The 13,710-nt window shown below is 66.7% G+C and overlaps 2 protein-coding genes across 2 annotated transcripts; both read right to left on the bottom strand.

Moving 5' to 3' along the window:
- Positions 1 to 599: 599 nt before the first annotated feature.
- On the bottom strand, positions 600 to 5,007 carry LOC106494529 (histone H3-like centromeric protein A). Its single transcript, XM_067317150.1, has 5 exons — positions 4,908 to 5,007; positions 4,631 to 4,715; positions 3,768 to 3,868; positions 1,771 to 1,848; positions 600 to 876 (listed from the first exon to the last, which is right to left on the bottom strand). Exons 2-5 carry the CDS (start codon positions 4,710 to 4,712, stop codon positions 745 to 747), a joined length of 393 nt encoding a protein of 130 aa, XP_067173251.1. The 5' UTR covers positions 4,713 to 4,715; positions 4,908 to 5,007; the 3' UTR covers positions 600 to 744.
- Positions 5,008 to 5,242: 235 nt separating this feature from the next.
- LOC136996222 (complement C4-like) lies at positions 5,243 to 13,379 on the bottom strand. The gene is made up of 14 exons (XM_067317149.1): positions 13,202 to 13,379; positions 12,422 to 12,588; positions 11,602 to 11,778; positions 11,307 to 11,366; positions 10,818 to 10,911; positions 10,509 to 10,734; positions 9,597 to 9,687; positions 9,432 to 9,506; positions 8,848 to 8,950; positions 8,545 to 8,634; positions 7,802 to 7,894; positions 7,232 to 7,315; positions 6,448 to 6,577; positions 5,243 to 5,828 (listed from the first exon to the last, which is right to left on the bottom strand). Exons 1-14 carry the CDS (start codon positions 13,377 to 13,379, stop codon positions 5,687 to 5,689), a joined length of 1,710 nt encoding a protein of 569 aa, XP_067173250.1. The 3' UTR covers positions 5,243 to 5,686.
- Positions 13,380 to 13,710: the final 331 nt, after the last annotated feature.

Here is a 13,710-nt window from a genome sequence, read left to right as displayed (position 1 = left end):
TTTTTTAAGGAGTGTTTTGGGTGCAAGGGCTTATTTTGGGGCAAATTCTGGCCGTTTTGCGTCAAACGGCCCCCCACGAAGCCCCGGAGACACAGAGACCTTGATCAGGCGACACCTTTATTGCAGTAGTCTGGGGGGAATCAGTCGATTTTTGGGGCCATGCATTTTTCAGAGATGGACGTTTTCAGTGCAAGGGCCTATTTTGGGGCAAATTCCAGCAGTTTGGGGTCAAACACCCCCCACAAAGCCCCAGGGATAAAAAGACACCCATCGGGTGACACCTTTATTGCAGAAGTTCAGGGGGAATCAGGCAATTTTTGGGGCCGTGCATTTTCTGGAGATGGATGTTTTTGGCACAAGGGCCTATTTTGGGGTGAATTCCAGCAGTTTTGGGTCAAACACCCCCATCGAAGCCCCAGAGGTGCAGAGACACCCGTCTAGTGAGCTCTTTACTGCAGAAGTTTGGGGGGAATCAGCCAATTTTTGGGGCTGTGCCTTTTTCAGAGATGGATGTTTTCAGCGCGAGGGCCTATTCTGGGGCAAATCCCGGCCGTTTTGGGTCAAACGCCCCCCGCGAAGCCCCAGAGACTCAGAGACCCTCATTGCACAACACCTTTATTGCAACAACCTGGGGGAACCGCTGGATCTTTGGGGTGTAGGTTCTTTTGGTGGGGAGGTGGGGGTGCTCTCTGGCGGAGGGGGTTTTCCAGGCAGGTTTTTGGGGTGAAATCCGGCGGTTTGGGGTCAGATGCCATCGTCGAGGCCGCGGAGGCGCCGGGCCAGCTGCAGGTCCTTGGGGAAGAGGGTGACGCGGCGGGCGTGCAGGGAGCACAGGTAGGCGTCCTCCAGCAGGCGCACCAAGAAGGCCTCCGCCGCCTGCAGGGGTGGCCCCCACTTCCAGCTCTGGGGTAGGGGGGCAGCCCCCAAATCCTCCCCCCCCATGGGGAACCCCCCCCAAAATACACCCCTGGGGTGGGGGACCCCAAAACTAGTCCCCGAAATCCAGCCCCCCATAGGGCATCCCCAAAGCCACCCCGCAGCAGGGCACCTCCAAATCCACCTCCTCAAAGGGCACCCCCAAAATCCACACCCCCCAAAAGGGCACCCCCCCCAAATCCACCCCTGGGATGGGGGGCCCCAAAATTGCTCCCCAAAATCCAGCCCCCCATAGGGCATCCCCAAACCCACCCCCTAAAGTTGAGGGACCCCAAAAGCCCTCCAGGGCTGGGGCACCCCGAAACAGGGGTCCTGCACTGCCCCCCCCCAGCACCCCAGGGTGCTCCCCAGCACCCAGGTCCACCCCTCTGTCCCCAGCACCGTGGGGTCTCCCATGTCCCCCCACCCCCCCGTCACCCCCATCCATGTCCCCTCATCCTCCACATCCCCCATCCATGTCCCCATGTCCCCCCACCCTGTGTCCCCCATCCCCGTGTCACCCCATCCATGTCCCCTTGTCCCCCACATCCTCCATCCATGACCCTGTGTCCCCCATCCCCATGTCCCCCCATCCCCATGTCTTCATGTCACCCCCACCCCTGTGTCACCCCCATCCATGTCCCCTTGTCCCCCACATCCTCCATCCATGACCCCATGTCCCCCATTCCCATGTCACCCCCATCCCCGTGTCACCTCCATCCATGTCCCTGTGTCCCCCCATCCCTGGGTCTCCTCATCTCCATGTCCTCCTCCCTGTGTCCCCCCATCCTCATGTCCCCCCATCCCTGTGTCCTCATGTCCCCCATCCATGCCCCCGTGTCCCCCCCGTGTCACCTCCTGGAGGGCGAGCAGGGCGGTGGCCTGCCAGCGATAGTCCACCCCCCGCGTGAACATCAGGCAGATCTCCCGCACCTGGGGACACGGGGGACATGCCACCGGGGACACGGGGGACACGTCACCAGGGACAGCACCCATGACATGGGGCACATGGCACCAGCGACACGGTGGGGGATACAGGGGACCATCACTGGGGACGTGGGACAAGGGGCAGGGGGCACAGGACACATCACTGGGGACCCACCACTGGGGACATGAGACATGTGGGACGGGGGCCATGTCACCAGGGACCCAGACATGTCATGGGGGACCCATCACCAGGGACATGAAAGGACACAGGGGACATCAGTGGGGACACAGGGGACACATGGGACCTGTCATGGAGAACATGGGGGACATGAAGGGACGTGTCACTGGGGACATGGGACAGAAGACGACACGGGGAACCCATCGCCAGGGACATGGGGGGACGTGAGGGGACCCATCACAGGGGGACATGGAGGGGACCACGTCATGGGGGGACACAGGGGACCTGTCATCAGTGACATGGGGGACACAGGGGACCCATCACTGGTGACATGGGACACAGGGGACCGGTCACCGAGGACATGGGGGGACACAGGGGACCTGTCACTAGTGACATAGGACATGGGGGACAGAGGGGACCCATCCTGGGACATGGGGGACCTGTCACCAGGGGACATAGGACATGGGGGACACAGGGGACCCATCACAGGAGGGACATGGTGGACCGTCACCACGGGACATGGGGGACACAGGGGGACAAAGAGGACACAGGGGACCCATCACTGGTGACATGGGACCCAGGGGACCCATCGCAGGGGGACATGGGGGACACCATGTCATGGAAGGGGGGGGATGCAACCAGCATCTTGCCGGGGACGAGGACACGGGGAGGCACCGCATCATGGGGGGGGGGGGGGACAAGGCCACGGGGGGGGGGACAAGGCCACCACATCACCCCAAGGACAAGGACACGAGAGGCCACGCGTCACGGGGGGGGGGGGGGAACACCGCGTCCCTGGAGGCACCGTGTCCCTGGGGACAAGGACACGGGGGGGGGGGGGGGAGGACAGGGGGGTCTGGGGAGCTCAAGGCGTTTGGGGGGGGGTTGGGGTGATTTTTGCAGTGATTTGGGGGTGTTTTGGGGTGATTTCGAGGTGTTTTGGGGTCCCCGCGTGGGAGAAGGGCAGTCAGGGGAGGGAGACGGTTTGGGGGGTCCCAGGGAAGGTTTTGGGGTGCCTGGGGGGGGGTGAAGGGTTTTGGGGGGGTTTCAGGGGGTATGGGGGCAATTTTGGGGTAATTTCAGGACATTTTGGGGTCACCACACAGGAGAAGGGCAGCCAGGGGTGGGGGGGAGTTTGGGGGGGTCCCAGGGAGGGTTTTGGGGTGCCCAGGGGAGGTTGAGGGACTGTCTGCACGTCCAGGGGGGTCAGGGGTTTGGGGGGGGGTTTCAGGGTGTTTGGGGGTGATTTTGGGGTGTTTGGGGCTCACCACGCAGGAGAAGGGCAGCCGGTGTACGAGGGGGTGGTTTGGGGGGTCCCGGGGGGGGGATTTGGGTGTCAAGGGGGGGGTTGGGTGCCTGGGGGGGGGTCAGAGACTTTGGTGGGGTTTAGGAGCACGTTGGTAGGGTTCAGAGGGTGATTTGGGGGTGATTTCAAGAACATTTGGGGCTTCCCAGGTGGGAGAAGGGCAGCTGGCAGACAGGGGGGGTCCTGGGGGGGATTTGGGGGTTCCTGGGAGGGGTCAGGGGTTTTGGGGGGGTTCGGGGGGTCTTTCGGGTGGTTTCAGGGGGGTTTGGGGGGGATTTTGAGGTGATCTCGGGACATTTTGGGTTCCCCAGGTGGGAGAAGGGCAGCTGGGGGCAGTTTGGGGGGTCCCGGGGGGGCGGTTGGGGGTACCTGGGGCAGGTCAGGGGTTTTGGGGGGTGGGTAGGGTGATTCCGGGGGGATTTGGGGGCGCTCGGGGCTCACCACGCGGGAGAAGGGCATGCGGCGGATGAGCAGCGCTGTGCTCTTCTGGTACTTGCGGATCTCCTGCAGCGCCCGCTGCCCCGGCCGGTACCGCCGGCGCCCTGCAGCCGGGCACCCGCGCGGCGGCGGCGTCAGGACACGCGGGGGCCGTGGGGGGGGTCACGGGGGGACACGCGGGGCCGTGGGGGGAAACGCAGAGGGGCGCCGGAGTCTCTAGGACCCGGGGGAAGGCGGGGGGGGGAACCCGGGCCTGGCGGGCTCTAGGACCCGGCGGAGGGCTGGAGGGGGATGGACCCGGGAGACGGCGGGGGGGGAACCCGGGCCCGGCGGGCTCTAGGACCCGGGGGAGGGCGGGGGAGGGTGGAAACCGGGCCCGGCGGGCTCTAGGACCCAGGGGAGGGCGGGGGGGGGGGGGGGGAAACCCGGGTCTGGAGGCCTCTAGGACCCGGGGGAAGGCGGGGGGGGGGGGGGAGCCGGGCCCGGCGGTCTCTAGGACCCGGGAGATGGCTGGAGGGGGGGAACCCGGGCCCGGCGGCCTCTAGGACCCGGGGGAGGGCGGGGGGGGGAAAACCGGGCCCGGCGGCCTCTAGGACCCGGGGGAGGCGGGAAGCCGGGCCCGGGGGAGCCTGAGGTCGGGCAGGACCCAGAGGGGGGGTGTTCTGGGGGGGGGGAGTGTCTCTAGGACCCGGGGAGGGTTCGGAAGGGGGGGGGGGTCCCGGGGGGGCCTCTAGGACCCGGGGGCGTTCAGAAGGGGGGGGGGGTCCCGGGGGGGTCTCTAGGTCCCGGGGGAGGTCCGGGGGGTCCCGAGGGCGGGGGGGGGGGTCTCTAGGACCCGGGGGGTCCCGGGGACGGCACTCACTGACGCGAGGGGGGGGGCGGCGGCGGCGGCGGCGGCGCGGGGGGGCGGCGGGGTCGGCGGGCGGGCGGCGACTTCCGGCGGGGCATGACCTGGGGGGGGGTCACGGGTCACGGGGGACCCCGGCGTCCGGCCACGCGCCCCCCCACCCGCCCCGTAGCCATGACGTCACCACCCCCCCTCCAAAGCGCAGTGGCCGCTTTCTGGCGTCATCACCGCGGGGCGCCTCGGCCGCCCCCCCCCACCACCCCGAACCGCACCGTGACGTCCGCAGCCCCCCGCACCTGACGTCACCGCCGCGCGCACCGCTCTGCGCTGACGTCACGGCCAGCCGCGCGCGGACTCCCCGGCGCGCGATTCAAACTTCCCGCCGCGCCGCGGCCTTTCGCGTCACTTCCGGCCGCCCGCGCGAGGGAGGGAGGGAGGGAGGGAGGGAGGGAGGCGGGGCGCCGCCCAGGAGGCCGCGTCTCCATGGTGCCGGCGCGGCAGCGGGCTCATTTGCATAATAACGCACCTCCCGGCCCCGCCCCGCCCCCTGCCCCGCCCCTTCCGCCGTGGCGGGGGCAGCGCGGCGGGACCCGGGCGTCCGGGGGACCTGGGCGTCCGGGCCGTGCCGATCTCGGCTTTTATTGACTTTTGGGGGGGGGGTCGGGGGGGCGCAGGCCCAGTCGGTCCTGGTTGATCTCAGTCGACCCCAGTATAGTTCCAGCTGATCCCAGCTGGCTCCAGCACGGTCCAGGCTGGTCCCGGTTGATCCCAGTCGACCCCAGCGTGGTCCTGGTTGATCCCAGTTGAATCCAGCATAGTCCTGGTTGGTCCCAGCCTGGTGCCAGTTGCTCCCAGTTGGTCCCACTTGACCCCAGTTGCTTCCAGTTGGTCCCACTTGAGCCTGGTTGGCCCCAGCACCTTCCCCATTGATCCCAGCTGTTCCCACTTGGTCCCAGTTGATCCCCATTGACCCAAGTACAGTTCCAGTCGACTCCAGTTGGCCCCAGCACGGTCCTGGTTGATCCCAGTTGGTCCCAGCAGGGTCCCGGCAGGTCCCAGTGGGTCCCGGCGGGGCTCAGACCTGGCAGCCGTGCTGGGCGAAGTCGCGGAGGAAGGACTGCAGCTCGGCGCAGAGGCCCCGCAGGCGGGTGGCCCCACAGCGGGAGGGAGACGGGACCTCCTCGACCCACGAGTTGGGGCCCAGCATGGCCTGTGGCCTGAGGACATGCAGGGACATGGGACATGGAGGGACATGAGGGACACAGAGGGACATGGAAGACATGGAGGGATATGGGGACATGGGGTTGGATAGGGACACGGGGACATGGGGGTCATGGAGGGACATGGAGGAACATGAAGGGACATGGGGGACATGGGGGGACATGGAGGGACATGAGGGGCATGGGGAACATGGACATGGAGGGACATGGGACATGGAGGGACATGGACATGGAGGGTCATGGAGGGACCTGGGGGGACCTGGGGGACATGGGGGTCATGGAGGGACATGGGGGTCATGGAGGGACATGGGAGATGTGGAGTGACATGGGACGTGGAGGACATGGGGGACATAGGAGATGTGGAGGGACATGGGGGGACGTGGGGGGACATGGAGGGACCCCCTCTCCCGGATGCCTGGGTCCCTCCACAGCCCTGGCTGGGGCTGTGAGGGCCCTGCCCTGCCTGGATGCCTGGGTCCCCCCGGACATCTGGGCCCCCTGGACACCTGGGCCCCCCAGACTCCTGGGTCCCCCCTGGATGCCTGGGTCTCGCCAGACACCTGGGCCCCCCAGATTCCTGGTTCCCCCTGGACGCCTGGGCCCCCCGGGTGCTCACCGGCCCTGGGGGTCGCGTGTGGGGCCGCCACGGCCCATGAGCAGGTAGCGGCGTTGGGAGCGCAGGCGCAGCCCGCAGCCCGCTCGCACGAAGAACCAGCGCCGCTGCCCCACAGCTGCCTCCCATGGGCCTGCCCCACGGTGGTCAGGGCAGCCGGGGCGTCGTGAGGCCCCAGCTGCCCCCAAACTGCCCACATTCACCCCAAAACTCTCCCTCTTGCCCCCATTGCCCGCCATTGCACCCCATTGCCTCCCATTGCCCCCATGCTCCATTGCCCGTTTCAGCCCATTTGGCCCCGTTCCTGCCCGGTTTTGCCTGATTTTGCCCCATTCCGCCCGGTTTCGCCCCGTTCCTGCCCGGTTTCGCCCCATTCCACCCAGTTTTGCCCCGTTCCACCTGTTTTTGCCCCGTTCTTGCCCAGTTTTGCCCTGTTCTGCCCAGTTTTGCCCTGTTCCACCCGGTTTTGCCCTGTTCTGTCTGGTTTTGCCCGTTCCTGCCTGGTTTCACCCCGTTCTGCCTGTTTTTGCCCGGTTTTGCCCCGTTCCTGCCCAGTTTTGCCCCATTCCACCCATTTTTGCCCCATTCTTGCCCAGTTTTGCCCTGTTGCTGCCTGGTTTTGCCCCATTCCACCCGTTTTTGCCCCATTCTCGCCCAGTTTTGCCCTTTTCCACCAGGTTTTGCCCTGTTCTGCCCGGTTTCGCCCTTTCTGCCCAGTTTTGCCCATTCCCGCCTGGTTTCTCCCTGTTCCACCCGTTTTTGCCCCGTTCCACCACCGCCCCCTCACCGCTTTGCAGAATCTCCTCAATTTCGGTCTCGGCTCCCGCGAAGGCCCCGAACTGTTTCTCACCCCGAACCGTCACCACCAGTGCTGGGGGGCAGGGGTCAAGGGTCACAGGGCTGTGGGGCAGCCGGGGGGGCAGCGGGGGGAGCCTGGGGGAGCTGTGGGGCAGGGGGGCACCGTGGGGCAGGGGGATGCTGTGGGGCACAGTGGGGCAGGGCTGTGCCATGGGGCAGCTGTGGGGCAACCGTGGGGCAGGGGACACTGTGGGTTCGAGGACACCATGGGGCAGAAGGTGCCGTGGGACAGGGAATGCTGTGGGACGGAGAGGACACCGTGGGGCAGCCTTGGGGCAGGGGACGCCATGGGACAGGGGATGCTGTGGGGCAGCCATCGGGTGGCTGTGGGGCAGGGGAATACCGTGGGGCAGCTGTGGGACACAGGATGCCGTGAGGCAGGGGGAACCATGGGGCAGCCATGGGGCAGGGGGACACCAGGGGGCGACCGTGGGGCAGGGGCCACCGTGGGGCAGCCATGGGGTGGCCGTGGGGCAGCCATGGGGCAGGGCGGGGGTACCGTAGTCGACGCGTGGGCTGTAGCAGGCGAAGTCGTGGCGCTCGGCCGCCGTCAGCTCCTCGGCCAACGTCCGCCGGGCTCGGGGGCAGGCACCTGGGGGCCCGGACGCCTGGGTCCCTCGGACGCCTGGGCCCTTCCCCAGGCGCCTGGGTCCCTCGGACACCGGGGTCCCTCTGGATGCCTGGGTCCCTCCCCGGCCACCTGGGTCCCTCCCACACTGGGGTCCCTCCCTGGATGCCTGGGTCCCTCGGACACCTGGGCCCCTTGGATGCTGGGGTTCCCCACGGAGAAGGTGCCCGGACACCTGGGCCTCTCAGACGCCGGGGTCCCTCCCGGACTCCTGGGTCCCTCCTGTGCCAGGGTCCCTCTTGGATGCTGTGGTCCCTCCCGGACTCCTGAGTCCCTCCTGTGCCAGGGTCCCTCTCGGATGCCTGGGTTCCTCCCCGGACACCTGGGACCCCCCTATGATGGGGTCCTTCTTGGACACCTGGGTCTCTCCCCGGAACACCTGGGTCCTTCCCGGGCACCTGGGTCCTGGGGAAGGGGGCACCTGGACGCCTGGGTCCCTCGGACACCTGGGTCCATCTGCGGACAGCGGGGCCCGACTCCTCCCGAATGCCTGGGTCCCCCGGGATGTGGAGCGGGGCAGGGGAACCTGGACGCCTGGGTCCCCAGTGGGGGGCAGAGGGGGCTGCCGGGCTCTGTGGGGGGCTGTGGGGCCCCCCCGGACGCCAGGGCCCCACCTTCGGCGCACTCGCAGACGCCGGGGGAGCAGAGCGTCGCCAGGAAGCTGCTCCTCTGGGGGGCGCTGTAGAAGACGGTGCAGCGGTGCTCTGGGGGGGGAGGAGCCACGGGGGGTGGGGTCAAGGGGGTGTGGCCTCACCGAGCCACACCCCTGAGAGCCATAGGCCCCACCCCACAGCCCCTGCTACACCCCACCCCTGGAATAGGCCCCACCCACTTTTAGACCACACCCTGATTAGGCCCCACCCCCTGTTGGATGCTGCCTCCCGTTAGGCCCTGCCCACCGGTGAGGCCCCGCCCACCTGGCTCATAGTAGTCGAAGATGGTGGCGGCCGCCGGCTGCAGCAGCCCCACGGCCACCTCCTGTGTTGCCCCAAAGGTCACACAGTCCCGCTGGGGGGGCACCTGGGGACATGGAGGGACATGTTGGACATGGAGGACATGGGGGACATGGGGGGATGTGGGGACATGGGGGTCATGGGGGGTCATGGGAGGTCATGGAGGATATGAGGGACATGGAGGGACATGGAGGGACATGGGGGACATGGGGGTCATGGGAGGATATGAGGGACATGGAGGAACATGGAGGGACTTGGGGGGACATGGGGGGACATGGAGGGACATGGAGGGACATGGGGGGATGTGGGGAACATGGAAGGACATGGGGGTCATGGAGGACGTGGGGGGACATTGGGTCCTGGGGCCACCAAATGAGTGTCTGTCCCAGTCTTTTCCCCCTCAACCCATCCTGCCCCCCATTGCCCCACCCACATTCCCTGCCATATTACCCCCATCTTTCCGCCCAAATTGCCCCATGGCATATTGTTCCCATATCACCCCCACCCCATGTCACCCCCCCACGTCTCCACCCCCCGTGTCACCCCACCTCGTCAAAGTAGAGCACCAGCCGGCTCCTGTCCAGCTCGTAGTGGCTGATGTACCGGTCCACCACATCCTGCAGCTGCATGGGGCAGGACACGTGGGTCCAGGTTGCCCATGTGCCCCCCACCACGTCCCCCCCCCCCTTCCAAGGCCCACGGCGCCCCCCCACCTTGTCCAGGTCCTCGCGGTGGGGCCGGAAGCCACTGAGCAGGGAGATGTCGACCACTGCCATGCCTGAAAGCAGCGTCCCCGGCTGCCGCCTGCCCACACCAGGGGGTCCCGTCAGCTGGGGCGAGTGGGAAGTCCCGCCCCCCACAAGCGCGGTGAGTGGGAAGTCCTGCCCACCCCCCTTCCGGGAGGAAATGGGAAGTCCCACCCGCAAAACCAGAGGAAACAGGAAATCCCACCTCCATTATGGGGATAAATAGGAAGTCCCACCCACAAAACTGGGGGAAATGGGAAGCTCCGCCCCCTTTTATGGGGATAAACAGGAAGTCCTGCCCACCAAACCCAGGAAAACAGGAAGTCCCACCCCCACAATGGGGCTAAACAGCAAGTCCCACCCATAAACCCATAGAAAACAGTAAGTCCCACCCCTGTGATGGGCCTAAACAGGAAGTCCTGCCCACAAAACACAGGAAATCAGGAAGCCCCGCCCTCTTTGGGGGATAAACAGGAAGTCCCACCCACAAAACCCAGGAAAACAGGAAGTCCCACCCACAATATCCCTGAAAGCAGGAAGTCCTGACCCTGTTCTGGAGTGATACAGGAAGTCCCACTCCCAAAATGTGGGAATACTGGAAGCCCCGCCCCCAATCGGGGCCAAACAGGAAGTTCCCCCCCAAAATGGGGTGAAATGGGAAGGCCCGCCCTGATCTGTGGGTGAAACAGGAAGTCCCACCCACAGAACCAGGTAGAGTGGGAAGTCCTGCCCACATCCCTCGGGGCAATGGGACACCCCACCCTCACAGACATGGGAAGTCCTGCCCCAATTTATGGGCACAGCAGGAAGTCCCGCCCCAGGGGAAGTGGGGGGGCAGGAAGTCCCAACCCAGGTGGGACAGGAAGTCCCGCCCCTCACCAAATGCAGACGTGGAAGGCCACCTGGCGGCTCCGCAGCTCGGGGGACTCCAGGGCCCGGCGCCGCCGCCGGGCCTCGACCCAGGGCGCCAGGGACAGAGGGGCGGTGCCCTCTGACGGCTCCGCCCCCTCATCCAGCCCCGCCTCCTTTTCCAGCTCCACCCCTTCTGCCGGCTCCACCTCCTCTGCCAGCTCCGCCTCCTCGTAGTCCTCATAGTCCTCCTCCTCTGCGGGGGGCAGGGAGGGACCCTTTAAGTGGGGGAGGGGGCAGGGCCCAGAAGTGATGGGCGGGGCAGGGGCGGGGCCTCACCCTCGTAGTCGATTGGGCCGCTGAGGGTGACCTCAAGGCCCAGCTCCCGGCAGGTCCCGTTGGCGGGAGACATCACCCGGTACCGCCGCAGCACCTGCGGGCCCAGGCGTCCGGGAGAGGGGACCCAGGAGTCCAAGGAGGACCCAGGTGTCCGGGAGGGACCCAGGTGTCCAGGAGGGATCCAGGTGTCTGGGAGGGACCCAGGTGTCCAGGGAGGGACCCAGATGTCCAGGGAGGGACCCAGGTGTCTGGGAAGGACCCAGGTGTCCAGGGGGACCCAGGTGTCCGGGAGGGACCCAGGCATTCGGGGAGGGACCCAGGCATCTGGGGGGACCCAGGTGGCAGGGTGGGAAACAGGAGTCTGGGAGGGACCCAGATGTCCGGGGGACCCAGGTGTCCAGGAGGGGACCCCAGCACCTGGAAGGGGGGTCCCAGACAACGGGGCTCACCCCACCCTTGAGGGACCCAGGTGTCCAGGCGGTCACTCACGGTGAGGGTCCCCTGGCCTTCGCCTTCCACCTGCACCGTCACGGGGCTGCCCAGGGGCACCTGGGGACATGGTGGGACATGGGGAGGACAACAGGGACCAAGGGACCCACAGACCCCCCGATGTCCCCCATGTTCCTCCATGTTCGCCTGTGTCCTCCATGTCCCTCTGTGTCCTCTCATGTTCCTCCATGTCCTCCCATGTCCCCCATGTCCCTCCATGTCTCCATGTCCCCTCATGTCTCTCATGTCCTCCCATGTCCCCCATGTCCCCCATGTCCCCTTGTTCCCGTCCCACCTCCAGCTTCTTCTCGACATGCTCCAGCCCCTTCTGCAGTGTCACCCGTGTCCCCCCAGCTGCGCCATGTCCCCCGAGGCCCAGTGGCCACGCGAAGGTGACGTCAAGGCCGAGCTCCTCCGGGTGCAACGAGTTCAGCCACAGCTCGCTCAGTGCCTCCAGTGCCACCACCGTGTCCTGAGGAACCCAGGCGTCTGGGCGGGCCATGGCACCCCACCACCCCCAGGGACCCAGTTGTCTGACCCAGGGGACCCAGGTGTCCGGGGCACCCCACCATCCTGGTGACCCTTGTGTTTGAAGGACTCAGGCATCGGGGCACCCTGTCACCCTAGGGACTTAGGTGTCTGGGGCACCCCCCACTCCAGGGACTCAGATGTCCTGGCACCTCCACCCTAGGGATCCAGGCATCCGAGGGACCCAGGTGTGTGATGGACCCAGGAGCCCAGGTCACCCCCCCACCCTGGGGTCCCAGATGTCGGAAGGTCCCAGGCATCCAAGGGACCCAGGTGTCTGAGGCACCCAGGCATCTGGGTCAGCCACCACCATGGGGTCCCAGATATCCGAGGGGCCCAGGAGTCCAGGTCACCCCCCCCACCCCGGGGTCCCAGGTGTCTGAAGGTCCCAGGCATCCAAGGGACCCAGGCGTCCAGGTCACCCACCACCCTGGGGTCCCAGACATCTGAGGGACCCAGATGTCTGAGGAACCCAGGTGTCCGGGTCGCCCACCACCCAGGGGTCCCAGGCATCTGAGGGACCCAGGTGTCCTGGGCATTCCCACCCCGGGGTCCCAGGTGTCTGAGGGACCCAGGCATCTGGGCACCTGGGTGGAGTGGAAGCCACCTCCATAGTTGCTCTGCTCACGGAGCCACCGGGCCGCCCGCAGGGCCCCGGCCACGTCGTTGAGCCTCAGCAGCGCCAGCAGCCCGTAGCCCGTGGCCTCCACCGTCTCGGCCGCCCCCCCGGCTGGCCAGAACTGCGCCGAGCCATCTGTGGGATCCAGGCGTCCAGGGTGGGGTCATGGAGCCTTGCGCGTCCCCCGCGGGCCCAGGCATCCGGGTGCGCCCCACCACCCCAGGGACCCAGGTGTCCGGGAAGCCACCGACCCTCCAGGGACCCAGGTGTTTGGGGCACCCACCAACCCTCCTGGGACCCAGCTGTCTGGGAAGCTGCTGACCCACAAGGGACCCAGGCGTCCAGGTGTCCCCCACTGCCCCAGGGACCCAGGTGTCCAGGAAGCAACCGACCCATGGAAGACCCAGGTGTCCGGGGCACCCCCAAGCCCCAGGGACCCAGGCGTCTGGGTGCGCCCCACCACCCCAGGACCCAGGCATCCAGGGCACCCACTGACCTCCAGGGACCCAGATGTCCAGGAAGTCACCAACCCATGGGGGACCTGGGCATCTGGGGCACCCGCCACCCCCCCAGGGACCCAGGCATCCCCCACCACCATGGCAGGGACCCAGGCGTCCGGGTGCCCCCTCCCTGGGGACCCAGGCGCCTGGGTGTGTTGGGACCCAAGTGTTGGAGCACGATGGGACCCAGGTGTTGGAGTGTGATGGGGACTTCTCCCCCCACGGAGGGACCCAGGTGTCCGGCTCACTGTGGGCACTCCGCGCGAGTTGCAGCAGGGGCCCGGGGGGCCCCGGGGCGTCGCTCAGGGCCAGGGCGTAGGCGCCGATGGCAGCTGCGAAGGGCCCCGCTGTTTCCACACGGCCCCGCAGGAAGCCTGCGGCCCGTGCCAGCGCTGCGTCCTGCCCCAGGGACATGGGCATGGGCATGGGCACACATGGGCACAGACATGGATATTGGACATAGACATGGAATGGGGGACACGGGACATGGGACATGGACATAGGATATGGGATGTGGGATATGGGACATGGACACGGGACATGGGACATGGGCTATGGACACAGGACATGGACATGGCACATGGACATGAGATATGGGATGTGGACATGGGAGATGGAACACAGGACATGGACATGAGATATGGACATGGGACATGGACATGGGGCAGACTTGGACATGGGATCTGGGTCATGGGTCATGGGACGTGGACGCAGGACATGGGAGATGGACATGGGACATGGGCATGGGAGATGGGAA

Source organism: Apteryx mantelli, unplaced genomic scaffold (assembly GCF_036417845.1).
Source record: "Apteryx mantelli isolate bAptMan1 unplaced genomic scaffold, bAptMan1.hap1 HAP1_SCAFFOLD_255, whole genome shotgun sequence".
In the NCBI taxonomy this organism is placed as follows: Eukaryota; Metazoa; Chordata; class Aves; order Apterygiformes; family Apterygidae; genus Apteryx; species Apteryx mantelli.
The sequence above is the reverse complement of the archived record's forward strand: the minus strand, read 5'-3'. Positions and strand labels throughout refer to the sequence as shown.

What these genes read in the sequence shown, in the direction of transcription:
- LOC136996222 (XM_067317149.1), bottom strand. Translation starts at nt 13,379, where the DNA reads ATGCCCATGCCCATGTCCCTGGGGCAGGACGCAGCGCTGGCACGGGCC. An exon ending in ACCGCGAGGACCTGGACAAG is followed by an intron (nt 9,507 to 9,596) that starts GTGGGGGGGCGC and finishes TGCCCCATGCAG; the next exon opens with CTGCAGGATGTGGTGGACCG. An exon ending in ACACGCGACCCCCAGGGCCG is followed by an intron (nt 5,829 to 6,447) that starts GTGAGCACCCGG and finishes GCATGTCCTCAG; the next exon opens with GCCACAGGCCATGCTGGGCC.
- LOC106494529 (XM_067317150.1), bottom strand. Translation starts at nt 4,712, where the DNA reads ATGCCCCGCCGGAAGTCGCCGCCCGCCCGCCGACCCCGCCGCCCCCCC. An exon ending in GCCGCCGCCCCCCCCCTCGC is followed by an intron (nt 3,869 to 4,630) that starts GTCAGTGAGTGC and finishes GCCCGGCTGCAG; the next exon opens with GGCGCCGGCGGTACCGGCCG. An exon ending in CCCTGCTCGCCCTCCAGGAG is followed by an intron (nt 877 to 1,770) that starts GTGACACGGGGG and finishes CCACCCCTGCAG; the next exon opens with GCGGCGGAGGCCTTCTTGGT.